The sequence below is a fragment of the Neofelis nebulosa genome, chromosome 3 (genome assembly GCF_028018385.1).
Source record: "Neofelis nebulosa isolate mNeoNeb1 chromosome 3, mNeoNeb1.pri, whole genome shotgun sequence".
Taxonomy (NCBI): domain Eukaryota; kingdom Metazoa; phylum Chordata; class Mammalia; order Carnivora; family Felidae; genus Neofelis; species Neofelis nebulosa.
In genome coordinates this window covers 15914702-15928175 of record NC_080784.1, presented here as the reverse complement: position 1 = coordinate 15928175, position 13474 = coordinate 15914702, and the positions used below count along the sequence as shown (strand labels likewise).

Sequence of the window (13474 nt, the reverse complement as noted above, 5' to 3'; positions counted from 1 at the left end):
AAAGCATGGAAAGGCCAGCTCCCCCAGAATCACACAATTGCTTAATGCCAGAATCCAGGCCACGGAATCATGTCTTCTTTCTGAAAGCCTCGGTCTCTTTTCTTCCATATCACCTGTCTCTCTCCATGGAGGTGAGGCACCAGAGTACTGACAGATCTGGGCAGCATACTCCTGAGAACTCATGCATGTCACTAGCAACTACACAAAGCTTTCAACACAAAGGTGGTTCTAAATTCTAGAGGAGATTTTTCATTTTTCTGTATTGTCTGTGTTCAACCCCTGTGGACGATGACCATACAGCCTTGTCAATCTTTGAAAAACAAGTACCAAGAAGTTCTGTTAAGTATTAGGTGTTGATAGACACCTCCAGTAATCTCATCCAGATAACAGACATGTAAGACTTTGGACCATAAGACTTTGGGCAGTTAACATTAACCACACTTTCTCATCTATTGCCTTTTACCTTTTATTTCCAACCTTTTCCAGACCAGAACGTAGAAGACTAGGAGGAGTCCTACTGTAGGCAATGCTGGGATTTCCCTAGTTTGAATTCCATCCCATGTGTTTGTTTCTTTCTTCCTATGTGGGTATGTTTATTTAAGATACTTATTTCCAATAAATTATTGACCTAGAACTTTAGAGAAACTGTCTAAACATTATCGTAAAGCAATAAGATCATCGTAAAACAATATAGGGCACATCAGCAGTGTCCCCGCCCAGATACCTCACAGCACTGTCCGTGGAGCCTTGGGAAACTCTGGGGATCTGTGAACACTCAGGGAGCCATATTTTGGGTTGTGTCTCTTAATGGCGGCCCAGGAATGCGGATGCCCCATTTATATTCATCTTGACAATTTGGAGTCCTTAACGTTTCCCCAAGTGAGCCCCGGGGCCACCCCAAGGCAAATCACATGGGCTGACACTACTACATCCCCCCCCCCCCCCCCCCCCCCGCCCCACCACCACCCTGCAGTCCACAACCCTGGAACTGCTCAGGAACTGACAGCGCATCTAACTGTGTCTGTCTGCTGCTTCCTTGGACCCTTGGACCCTTGGACCCTTGGACAGGAGGAAAGTCTCTTTAATGTGTGTCATCACTGCCTGCACAGACCATCAGCTCATCAGTACCTTTCCCCTTTCTTTTCTTTCTCCTTCCTTTTTTCCCCCCTCTCTTCTGTCTTTCCTGCCTGCCCACCTTCCCTCCCTCCTCCATCTCCTTTCTCTCTTTATTTCCCTTCCCTTCCCTTCCCTTCCCTTCCCTTCCCTTCCCTACCCTTCTCTACCCTTCCCTTCCCTTCCCTTCCCTTCTTCTTTGTTCTGTTTAGAATAACAGTAATAACCCACAGCTCAAAGAAATAAGAATAACATTATGTTTTCAAACTAACAAACATTAAGAAAAATCTCCCCTGGTGTTCTTATTTTTTTTAATTGTAAAAATCACTGCTTTTGTTGGAAAAATGAAGTTGGAGCCTTGTCTAAGTCAGCTGAAGCGGGAATGGTAATTGGGCCGATGTGTTTCCTCTTTTGCTGCGCAGTTTAGAAATGATCTCGTGACTCTACACGCAGTAGTACAGGAGAAGAGAAGGCACAGGCCGAGGGCAGGGGTGGGGGAGGCGTTTTAAAACTGACTGAGATCCGAGATCCGGGTGGCTGGTGGCTGGCTACCGTAGGTCCCTGTAAAGCTTTGCCCTGGGCCTTGCAGCGGAATCTGAGCAGTGTTGTAATGCTAATAAGAGCTAGCATTTGTTAAGCTCTTGCTATGGGCTAAGCACATTTAATAAGCCTTTCCACTTAATTTTCTGCCGAGTGAAAGACCCACCCTGGGGAACCCCGGCAATCTGGATGGAGGCCTAGCCCACCTGCGCCTTGCAGCCCTTCCCTGACCTCCTGGCCAGCCTCCGAGTCCCTCCTCTGCCCAATCCTCCTGGTCATGAAGCCCACGTGATCGCGGACTCTGGTCCTCCTGCTCTCTATCTCATGGCTGCTGTCTTGGGGCAGGGCTACCTCGGACCCCTGTGATAGTAGCGACCCCCTGTTGTTCAACTCTGGAACTTTTTCTCTAGTTCCACAGCTCTGCTGAGCGCCACCTCCTCCATATGGGTTTGAACACCAACAACTTGAAGAATGCAACAATAAGCACTTTTTTATAGATGCATAGGAAAAAGGTGGCTGAGACATTGACAAGTAATTTGTTTCTAAATGCTTGCGTGACAGAGGCACTGCTGAAAAGTTCACAAATATGCCCACCTAATTTTATCATCTCTTGTTTATATACCGAATTAGGAGGTTCATGTTCCTAAATTGTAAGCAAAAAGGGCAGTAGGAGAGTTTAAGTGGGGCAGAGACGTGGGATAGCAGCAAATTAAAAGATTGTTCTTCTCCTTGGTCCCACCCTTTGGTTAGCCCAACTGCAAAGTTAGTGTTGACTTCTGTCATCTTCTAAAATTCTACCTATCTGTGGGTGCTTGTATTTCTGGAACACTCACCCAAAATAATAATGTTGCCTTCTCTTCCCCGGTGTTTATTCTGGGTTGTTTGGAGACCCAAAGGAGTTAGTCTCTGGTCTTTCTAGTAAAGGGCGAGCATAGATGTTTTTTAAAGGGGGTGCTGTACCTTTAAATTCTGAAAGTGAACTTGGCTCGGGAAGGCCAGCAGTCAAGGTCCAGCCCCTAGAAGAGAGAATAGCTACAGATTCTCCATCCTCAGTCTTTGCAAGGGGACGGCTGTGCCAGCCGAGCGGGCAGGCTCCTGGCAGCATGGCAGCGAAGCTCGGGGCCCTCCTGCTGGTCCTCGCGCTCAGCCTGGTGCGGCCAGCCTCGGCTGGCCGGAAGCTCCTGGTGTTTCTGCTGGATGGTTTTCGCTCAGACTACATCAGTGATGAGGCCCTGGAGTCTTTGCCCGGTTTCAAAGAGATTGTGAGCAGGGGAGTGAAAGTGGATTACTTGACCCCAGACTTTCCCAGTCTCTCTTACCCCAATTACTACACCCTAATGACTGGTGAGTACTGTGTCCTCTTCTGGCTGGTGGAGCTCGGGGGGTGGGGGGGGGCAGGGAGCTGGAGTCCCAACAGGGAACGGTTAGCTCCTGGCATTAATGTCTTATTTAAAGGCTCAGGTTTCCCTGGTCTTTTGGGACACCAAAGTTCTTGGCTGAGACTTTTTTTTGTTTGTTTCCACAGTAGTGTGGTTCTCCAAAAGTTATCCCAAGGACCTGTTTTGAATTCTCCATGTGGAGAACAGAGAACCACATGAATAGAGGATGTTAAAAGTAGGTGTTTGTTTTACAAACAAAAATTCTGGTTAACTCCGTACTTTCTAAGTTCAGGCTAAAAAGTCAACAGGTCCTTGTGTGTTTGTACCAAATTCCTTCTGTCCCTTTGCTCTGCAGTCATCTGTCATCCTGGAGGTGTTTTAGCTTGTTTGTCATTGTGCTAGACTCTGAAAACTATACGTGGCTTTCCAGGATTACTGGGAGAGAATTTTTAGGTTGTACATTGAAGTATTACTTAGCAATGCCGCTGGCCCCTCTTTTGTCTTCTTGGACCAGGTAAAATGACGTGGGGAAGAAAAAAAATGTTACTTAGTTGAGATTCCCACCTTTAACTTTTAGTATGTGTTAAAACAAAACAAAAGAAAACAACCCTAGTCAACCCAGAGTGCGCTTGGGTTTGGGAAAGCTGATTTTTGCCTAATTGGTCTTCATCTGGGACAGCCAGAACGCCCAATGTGATTCCACAAACTTGATCCTCTATGAGTGCAGTGGAACATACTTTCTGTTCACACAGTTGGATTCCCAGCCTCCAGTTTGTTTTTTAGCTAATCTTTGTAAGGGCCAGCGAGAGGCTCTCAGAAAGAATTTAGCAAACTGTCCAGGGAGGCTGTTAAGAATGCACTGTGATTGCTGCTTATGCAGGATTTAGCTATATGCTCTGAGCACAGGGAGAACTCTATAAATCATGTTCATGGGAAGGGGATGAGAACTCTTGTATCTCACTATGGATCTCCATGCAGCGGCAAACCCAAAGGAGTCTGGAAGACAAACTGATATCTCTGACTTCCTGCGCGGGTCCTGGATGCATGTGTATATAAAAATGCCATAAAATTAAGGTGGGAAGATACTTTGGAGAGTTAGAAATGAAAGCATGGGGAGAAAAAAAAAGCCAGATGACACACAAACAAGGAATCTATTTGCTTCTTTTTAATCCCCACCCCCCGCCCCGCCCCCGCCACAAACAACCAGCAAGTGTAAGATAAAAAGGATGAACAGAAGTCCTCTCGTCCTTGCTTGGCATGTGTCTCCCCTCGCAGGGAGTAGGTCTGCAGGCTGCTGGGTCACACATAGATGTTATTGTGTGCCACAGCCCGACCTCAGTTCTGTGCAGGGAGGCTCCCGCATGCAGGCCACCCCCACTCCCGTTGTCCTTCAGAGACTTGCTGGGAGGCCCCATTCATAAACTGCCGCGTGCAGTTTTCTCAATCTGAGTGGAAAATGAACAAAATCCATTCGAGAAAGCCAGCCTCCAGTGAGTAAAAGGGGACCGTTACAGCCTCCCCAGAGAAACCAAGCCAAGGACATGGCCTTTTGTTTGTCGGACCCACAGTCCTGATATTGGCACGGGGAATAATGGTCGCGGGGCCTCAGTCACGCAGAGGTGAACCTTCTTTTCAAGCTCGGGGTGTTTCCACTTGTCCAGTCGTGACAGAAGAGCCCTTCCCGTGGTGGGATGGGCAGTGCCCGTTGGCGTTTGGCAAAATTCTCACCTTCAGTCTCCCCCGAGGAAGCCACAAGGGCTCCATACACGTTACGCTTACAAAGTTTTAGATGTTGAATGCATTATTTCATTTGAAAGCCTACTCGATGCTTACACTGGCTTTCCCACTTTTATAGAAGTGATATCGTACACAGAACGTGTCTAGCAAGGCTCATGTTCACTTGCACATGTCTCTGGGTTTGATTTGTCTTGTACCTACCGGGTGAGCGTGATGGCTTAGAGAAGGCACCTCTGGGAGGTGCCAGGCCACGAAGCTGGTATCATCTCCAGCGCCCTGGAAGCGACTCGTGGCTACATTTAGATTACTTACTCCTCCCAATATCATGCTTATTGTCCCACCTGATGTTGAAAAATTCCTCTCTTTTCATTTAAGGAAGGATATATCCATTGGGAGTTGTACTTAAACATATGGTTTGAGCATTTGAGCATTTTATGAATCAACAAAAGAAGTGTGCTGGATCCTTTTGGTACTAAAAGATATGCTGTTATAAGGTTCATCAGCATTCATAAGAGAGACTATGATCTCACTTCATTACATAAATTACTGCCCATAAGACATAAAGCCCTTGGTGTTCTTATTTTTGCATAATGAGGAATATTAGGGTATTGGCCTTGGAGCTGGAAAAAGTTGGTTGGAGTCCTCTTGGGGCAACTTCAGGCAACCCACTGCACTGCCCTGAGCCCGTTTCCTCGGCTTCCAGGTCCGAGTCAGGTCAGGATCTCGGGGACTGCCAGATGCAGACATGCATAGGGAATTAGCCAAAGTTAAGACTGGCACCTCTTGGGAGGTCTGACTGTAAGAAATGAAGCAAATGACTAAAACTCTGTAGAGAGGAGAATTTTTTGTGAAGCCACACGGATGGTGATGGGGCATGAACAGTCACGGGATTTGTAAGCAATCTGGGAAATCATCTAGCCCAGTCACTGACACGAAGCTGCTGTGGCTGATTTTTTTCTCCTTCAAAATATATCTGCATCAGGACAAATGTGAACAACATTCAATAGTGTCAGGAAGACCCATCAAGCCAATGATTGCAGGAGATACACAGAATCTTAAAACAGGGCCTTTCATCCAGGGAGCCTGCAGTCAGGTTGAGGAGAGACACATCAGGTACCTACTAATATTCCAAAATGCATGCAAAGGGCTTAACTGTTTCCCTCCAGAATTTATGTGTTGAAGTCCAATCCCTGGTAGCTCAGAATGTAAAGTATGGGGCGCCTGGGTGGCGCAGTCGGTTAAGCGGCCGACTTCAGCCAGGTCACGATCTCGCGGTCCGTGAGTTCGAGCCCCGCGTCGGGCTCTGTGCTGACAGCTCGGAGCCTGGAGCCTGTTTCCGATTCTGTGTCTCCCTCTCTCTCTGCCCCTCCCCCGTTCATGCTCTGTCTCTCTCTGTCCCAAAAATAAAAAAAAAAAACGTTGAAAAAAAAAAAAAAAAAAAGAATGTAAAATATGTAAAGATACGGTCTTTGAAGAGGCGATTAAGTCGAAATGAGGCTGTTAGAGTGGGGCCCTATCCCATCTGACTGATGCCCTCTGAAAAGAGGAAGAGACACCAGGAATAAATGTACACAGAGAAAAGGCCATGTGAGGACACAATGAGAAGGCTGCAATCCGCAAGCCAAGGAGAGAGGCCTCACCAGAAACCAAACCTGCTGACACCTTGATCTTGGATTTCCAGCCTCTAGAACTGTTGTTTGGCTGCCCAGTCTGTGATGTTTTGTTATGCAGCCCTAGCAGACGAATACACAAAGGACCAGTGGGTGCTTTTCCTACTATGCGACAGAAGACCAGAAGGGAGGAGAATTTTCTTTCAGTTGGAGTCGGATGTGAAGTATTTTGAAAGAGGTGGGCTCTGAGCTGGAATAAACAGCCACAAGCACGGCACACATATCATTATATCTTACTCTATGCATAAGCTCTCTTTCCAAAGAGCTGTGTCTGAATCAACTTAATCTTGGTTAAGACGCAACCACAGTGTAACTATTCTGCTTTCTGTTTTAATCTCTCTGACCGTGGATCTTTTTGGAAAGCTCTTCTCTGTGAGGTAAATCCACATTGAAGTGAAGTTTAACATAAAATCCATGGAAGAAAAGCAGTGATTTGCTCAATCCAGACCATGGGTAAGAGAAAATGCTGGGTAGTCTTAAGGCAGCATAACTTAGCATCATTTTGTCAAGGCCAATGGCAACATTTGTTTGTAATTCTTGAACACTCCTGATTAAGCACTTGGGGAATGTAGTCCAGAAATGCTCTGAGTAGCAGGGAAACTGGTCTAGAATTTAATCTTCACTGAACATAATCTACCAAGAGACAAACATATGCTGAAATTAATTTGCTCTGCAATCTGTTATTATCAGTTCAGCATTTAAAAACTAGTAAATAAAGTACAGGGAGGTTGGGCACTTCACTCCAGACACCAAAGATTGTCAGTAGCGGGACCGAGATCAGAGAGCAGGCGTCAGGGACCAGATTCTCACACAGCAATTAGCAGGGCCCTGACCCCAGTCCTGGAGTTCCCAGGAAGTTGTGCATAGGACCTGGGACCCAGGGACTGAAGTCTCCTCAAGAGCAGTCCAGAAGGCAATAAGAGCCTCAATAAATGTGCTTTATTGATCTTCTACTGGGATCAAAGCCAAACCAAGGATGTTAACCATTAGCTTTGATATTTGTGCCAACATATTTCCTATTGCACTCCTAGAAATTACACAGAAGCAAATTCTCCCCAAATATCAAGGATCCAACATTCTGGAGGAGGAGATGGCAGGTTAAAGCATGCTTTTCCCTGCCTTTGCGAAAACAGCTGATCTAAATCAAAACCGGCCGTCATTTGGACCAACGGAAATCAACGCAGAAAGTACTTGAGAAATCATGTTTTGAGAAGAGCCCACCTCCTCAGTCTTCTGGAGAATTCAGGTTTTACTTGTTGGGCTGCCTGCAGACCCCTGCACACCCACAGCATAAGCAGCGTGGACACGGCCTCCAGGGCTCCCTCTCCTCCCCTTCTCTGAAGATCGGCATCTGCTCAGGGACAGTCACCCCAGCATGTTAGCTTCCCCAGACTGAGATGCTCCTGGAATGCATGATGTCTGGTACGCCCTCGACTTCTCCTCTCATTCTCCCCTGCTCAAAACCCAATCCCACTATTGTTTTCACCAAGGGCCTCCTCGTGGTCAAGGGTCAATCCTCAGGCTTTGATTTCTGGCCCAGGAACAGTGCTTAGCTGGACCATGCTCCTCCTCTGGACGGCTTTCTTGGGTTCCTCTTGTTTTACCCACGGCTCCTTGTCCCTTCTGTTGTCCCCTTGGTCCCCTCTGTTGTTCCTCCACCTCTTCCCCACCTCCCTTTCTGCCTCAGCCCGAGTAGGCTGTACTTTCAGAAAGTTGGATGGCAAAGCCCGTCCTCCTCTACTTCCATGCCTGGAGTCTGCACCCTCTGCTGCCCAGAGCTCCCCAACAGCCCCTGCTCCCTCCAACCTCTCTGCCCTACCTTCTGCCTGTCTCCACAGACGGCCAGAGTAGTCCTTCTACAGCACGTATCCGATCGTGTCTCTCCTCCATTCAGACTCTCCCGGAGACTCTGCTTCCACACTAAGTAAAATCTGAAGTTCTCTGAGAACCCATGTGGCCACCCCGACCCTTTCCAGCCTCGTTCCTGACTCTCTTCTTCACCTGTTCGGGGTACACGGCCACCTCAGGACACTTCAACTTGCCATTTCTTCTGGCTGGAATGCTTTTAACCAGAAAGACCCAAGGTCTGCTCCACTGGTTTTTTTCAGATTTATTTCCTGAAGTCACTGTAGTGGATCTGCCTTTCTTGCCCTCTAACTGAAGAGCCCACACGATGCGGTCATTCTCTCCTTAATTTTCCATCTCTGCACCATGGTTTATCTATCCTGTCTTCTTCAAATAAAATTTATTATTGTGAAGCAGCATTAAAATAATGGTTAAGGGGCACCTGGGTGGCTCAGTTGGTTAAGCGTCAGACCTCGGCTCAGGTCACGATCTCACAGTTCATTAGTTCGAGCTCCGCCTGCTGTCTGTGCTGACAGCTCGGAGCCTGGAGCCTGCTTTGGATTCTGTGTCTTCCTCTCTCTCTGCCCCTCCCCCTCCCGTGCTCTTTTTCTCTCTCAAAAATAAACATTTAAAAATTATTTAAAAAATGATTAAAACATTCAGAGTTTCAGGGAACTTGTTGATTATTCTTTTGGTTCCAGATACTCCTAAACCAATAAGGAGGAGAAAATACTGAAATTATGCTTTGCTTTAGGAAAGTAGTTAACAGCCATTTAGGTGAACTGATTACTATTTGTTTCTAATAGTCTTAGGTATCTCAAAATATGTCTATCCATTCTGTTTTGAATTTTGACTGTAAGGTTGGGGCAGCAAGAGGGTTGAAAGGAGAGTCAGCCATGAAGAGGGGGCTGTGCCGAAGTAGGGAATCCAAGGCCTGGGGTGTTGAGAGGAGATTTAACCAGAACACTAGCCATCAGGAAAGCCCAAGAGAGAACCTAATTCTCGCCAAGATTGCTGAAGCCAAGAAAGCAGAGGCAACAGTGAAACCTGAACAAGGCAAACGGTTCAGAACCACTAGAACATCTGTAAGAGGACTGGGAAGACCAAATGTCATGTGGTCCTGGCTGTCAGACCCTGGGACGGGTCTGGCAGGGCCATCCTTATGTTCTGAGCCCCCCATCCCAGATTGCTTAAGGAGCCAGGCCGTGAACACAGGCATCATGAGTCTCCTTAGATATCTGAAAACAGGAGATAGCACTGTGGGCTGAATTCCACAAATGTGTGTGTTGAAATCCTTACCCCCAATGCCTCATTTGGAGACGAGTGTTTTTAAAAAAGTAATTAAGTTAAAATGCGGTCATTCGGGTGGGCTCTAACCAGTATGACTGATGTCCTTGCAAGAAGAGATCAGGACACAGGCAGGCACAGAGGGAAGGCTATGTGAAGACACAGGGAGAAGACGGCCATCTAAAAGACAAGGAGAGGGGCGCCTGCATGGCTCAGTCGGTTAAGCGTCCGACTCCTGATCTCAGCTCGGATCATGATCTCACGGTTTGTGGGTTCGAGCCCTGCATTGGGCTCTGCACTAATGACGCGGAGCCTGCTTGGGATTCTGTCTGTTCTTCTCTCTGCCCCGCCCTAGCTTGTGCGCTCCCTCTTCTCCCCCCCCCCGCCCCTGCCCCCCCTCAAAATAAATGAATAAACTTAAAAAAAAAAAAAGCAGAAGAGAGAAGCCTTTAGGAGAGACCAACTCTGACAATGCCTTGATTTCAGATTTCTGGCCTCCAGAATTGTGAAAAATAAATTTCCGTTGTCTAAGCTACCTAGCCTGTGGTGCTGTGTGATGACAGCTCTTGGAAATAAATACAGATGGGATGGTGACACCAGGCTGCTGACCAGAAGAATGAAGTTATCCTTAGACAGACTTTTTCTATCCCCCACGTGCAGAGAGTTTCCGGTGGGTTCTGCCCCCAAATCGAGGTGGCCATGGTGTGCTGGTGTCCAAGGGCTGCTGTATGGGTTACAACAAACAGGGTGGCAACAGTTTATTCCTTCATAAAGCAACAGTTTATTCCTTCACAACCACGGAGGCTGGTAATCTGAAATGAAGGTGTTGGCGAGCCTGCGCTCTCCCTAAGGGCTCTAGGGGACAGTCTCTTCCGTGCTTTTCTCTGAGCTTCTGGTGTTTCTAGCAATCCTTGGTGCTCCCTGGCTTGCAGATGCATTGAAGTGTTACTCCAGTCTCTGCTTCAGTCGTCACATGCTGCTCTCCCTGTGTGCCTCTACGTGTGCCTCTTCTCTTCTTCCAAGGACACCGGTTATATTGGATGGGGGCCCACCCTCAGGACCTCGTCTTAACTTGAGTACATCTGTTTCCAGATAAGGTCACACTCACAGGTACCAAGGGATAGGATGTTTTGGGGGAACACAGTTCAACCCGTAAATGCATCATGTAGTGGAAAGAGCTGTCAGTTTGCTGCAGAAGACCTAGTTTCCTCTAGTCTGTCCCCTTTTAACTTTCAGAATTGGAATAGGTTCTTCTGTGTTTTAATATTATCTATCGGTAGAATGAAGAAAGTAAAACTAAGCCAGTAGGCTTGTTGGAGGACAGAAGGAGACACCTAGTGTAAAGCCACCATTACAAAAACTGTACCTATTACACACTTTAGAACTAAGATTAAGCTAAATTATGTTGTAGTAACAAGCTGTATCAGAGGCTTACAACTAAGGTTTATCTCTCACTCATGAACGTGGAGTTTAAGGATTAACTCTGCCCCACTTTCCTCTTCATTTTGAGACTCAGACAGAAAAAGCAACTTCTAGATGAGATGTGCTGTTCGTGTGGCTAAGGGAAAATGGCAGAATGACGTGGTGGTGCTTAAGACCTCTGCTCAAGGTGGCACATGTCACATCCCTCATCCCGTTGGCCAAAGCAAATTATATTGCCAGGAGGTCAAGGGTGCATAATCCTCTGACAGTGGGCGCGGGAATTATCTGGAGCACTGATGCAGTGTATTCCACACACTGAATGGATACTAGTTGGATTTTATAAGAAGCTTGTGGGTCTTACTGAAAAGGAAGGGCATAGAAATAAGTGTCTGCAACTCAGGGGAGGGAAGTATTATTGGCAGTTACAATGGACTTGAACATTTCCAGGGAGAAGGTGCATCTAGAACTAAACATTGAGAGGTGAGTGGAAAGATTTTTAGTAGGAGGTGAATCTTGAGCCAGATCTGAAGGAAGAAAAGAAGAAATCTATGAAGACTGTGAGATGTGAGGGCCATAGGCACAAGCAGATCAGAGAAGCACAACCAGGCAGGTGAAGAGGGGCTGAACCCATTCACCACTTGGTTGTGGGTGGAAGGACTAGACAGAGATGATTTGTTAAAACAAACAAACAAACAAACAAACAAACACATGCAGTTGATGGAAAATAATTGGAAGAACCAGTAAACTCCTCCTTTCTTCCTTTTCCACTTCAAATGTTCAAGCATCTCTTCTTCGTGATGGGCTGTTAAGTGAGGAGTTGAATTTGAAGAGCATCCTGGTGGCAAGACTTGCTGGCTGGGCGATGAGAAGGCATGGAGGAACTAAAAGGAAGGGAGCCTGAATCAGCTCCACAGGCAGGAGGTATTCGGAGTCTGGGTCTCCTGTGTGCAGACACCGGGGAAAGTTTGGAGGGCTGTCCATTTGGGGAAGTAAATTTTCACCAGAATAGATTTCACATTGGAGTAGGGTATTCACTTGGAGTTGGCCCTTCAGGGGATCGGAGAAAGTGTCTTAAAGGAGAGTTCCACAAACGTGAAGAATAACCATGGGGGTAAAAGGGAGAAATTGCTCCTGTGGATCCCAGTGGACCCACAGTAAATGGACTTCGTATCTCTCTGCCTTCCCCAAGCCTGGGGAGGATATCTCTGACGGATGCACAGTTAAATCTGTCTTCCCAGCTGCATGAGCTTTGTCTACATCTCATCACTTGCTTCCCGGGGACACTTAGCCACATCTTCCCACGTTTCAACTTGAAGCTATGGTATGAGGGTGCTTGGGTGGCTCAGTCGGTTGAGGTCTGACTCGTGATTTCAGCTCAGGTTGTGATCTCACTGTTTGTGGGATTGAGCCCCATGTTGGGCTCTGTGCTGACAGTGCAGAGCCTGCTTGCAATTCTCTCTCTCCCTCTCTCTGTGTCCCCCTCCCTCTCAAAAGAAATAAATTAACTTAAAAACAACCTACAGTCTGTATAAGGTGTCCTGATTACGCTGCCTGAAGACGCAGGCTGGCTAGGTAAAGTAGAGGGCAACAGAAGTGTGCAGAGGACTGTTCGGCTCATGCTCACAGAAAAAAGTGTGTTCCAGGAATTCATAAAAATAATCTCTCCTGGCACGTCATTATTTAAGCTGCCATCAGCAGAGCTCTCTGCACCAAAGTGCCACTTTTCAAAAAGTATGTTTCTCTTGGCTTCCATGGTGATGAGAGGGAGTTCTTGTTATATGGCATTCAGCTGCTGGAACGTCACCCCCTGAAAGAAGGGAATGGTTAGGGTAGTGGGTAAAGCTTAAAAATGTGGTGAAAGCTTTTGATTGTAATAACAGCAAACCCTTTTCCAGAAGGTTCACCCACACTGAGCCACTGCGGTCTTCAAACCATGGCTGGCCTCCCCCACCCCTCCCCCGACCCCAGTGTTGATTGATAGGACCATATGCCTCCTGCCAAGGCTTCTGGGAGTTTGGCTGAACCATGCTGCTCTCAATACCTGCTTCATCATGAATGATATGCCAAAAATGGGTTAGAGGACATTTAAAATTATTTCGGAGGGAGCCTGAGTCAGCATGTTAACATTTATTTCAAAGACACTTTAAACATACTCAAGTTTCAGAGTCCCCTTCCATGAATAGGGCCGTTGTGTCCACCATTTCCCAGGCGAGGACCTGGGGCAAGTCTGGGGCTCCTCTGGATCCCATGTGTAGCATTTGGCTCTTGTTGGATATTGTGCTTCATCATAACCGACTCCTACCTTCAGCCATTTCCACAGCAGGAAAAAAGGGTCTGGCAGACAGGTCACGGAACCATGTGGCCCAGGACTCATTTGGACAAAGGGCTGCTCGGGCTGAGATCACAAACAGACTTTTGGTCGGGGATACTACAGATATTTTACTCTTGATGAAGTCACTTCCCCGGGGGGCCTGGCTTTAA

At 47.1% G+C, this 13474-nt stretch overlaps 1 protein-coding gene across 1 annotated transcript in view; it reads left to right on the top strand.

The window, feature by feature from the left end:
- The first annotated feature begins 2684 nt into the window (after positions 1 to 2684).
- Positions 2685 to 13474, top strand: part of ENPP6 (ectonucleotide pyrophosphatase/phosphodiesterase 6) — a 121046-nt gene continuing 110256 nt past the window's right edge. Inside the window, exon 1 of the mRNA XM_058719964.1 lies at positions 2685 to 2997. Within this exon, the coding sequence (XP_058575947.1) occupies positions 2757 to 2997 (241 nt within the window). The 5' untranslated portion in view covers positions 2685 to 2756. The remainder of the gene's footprint in view (positions 2998 to 13474) is intronic.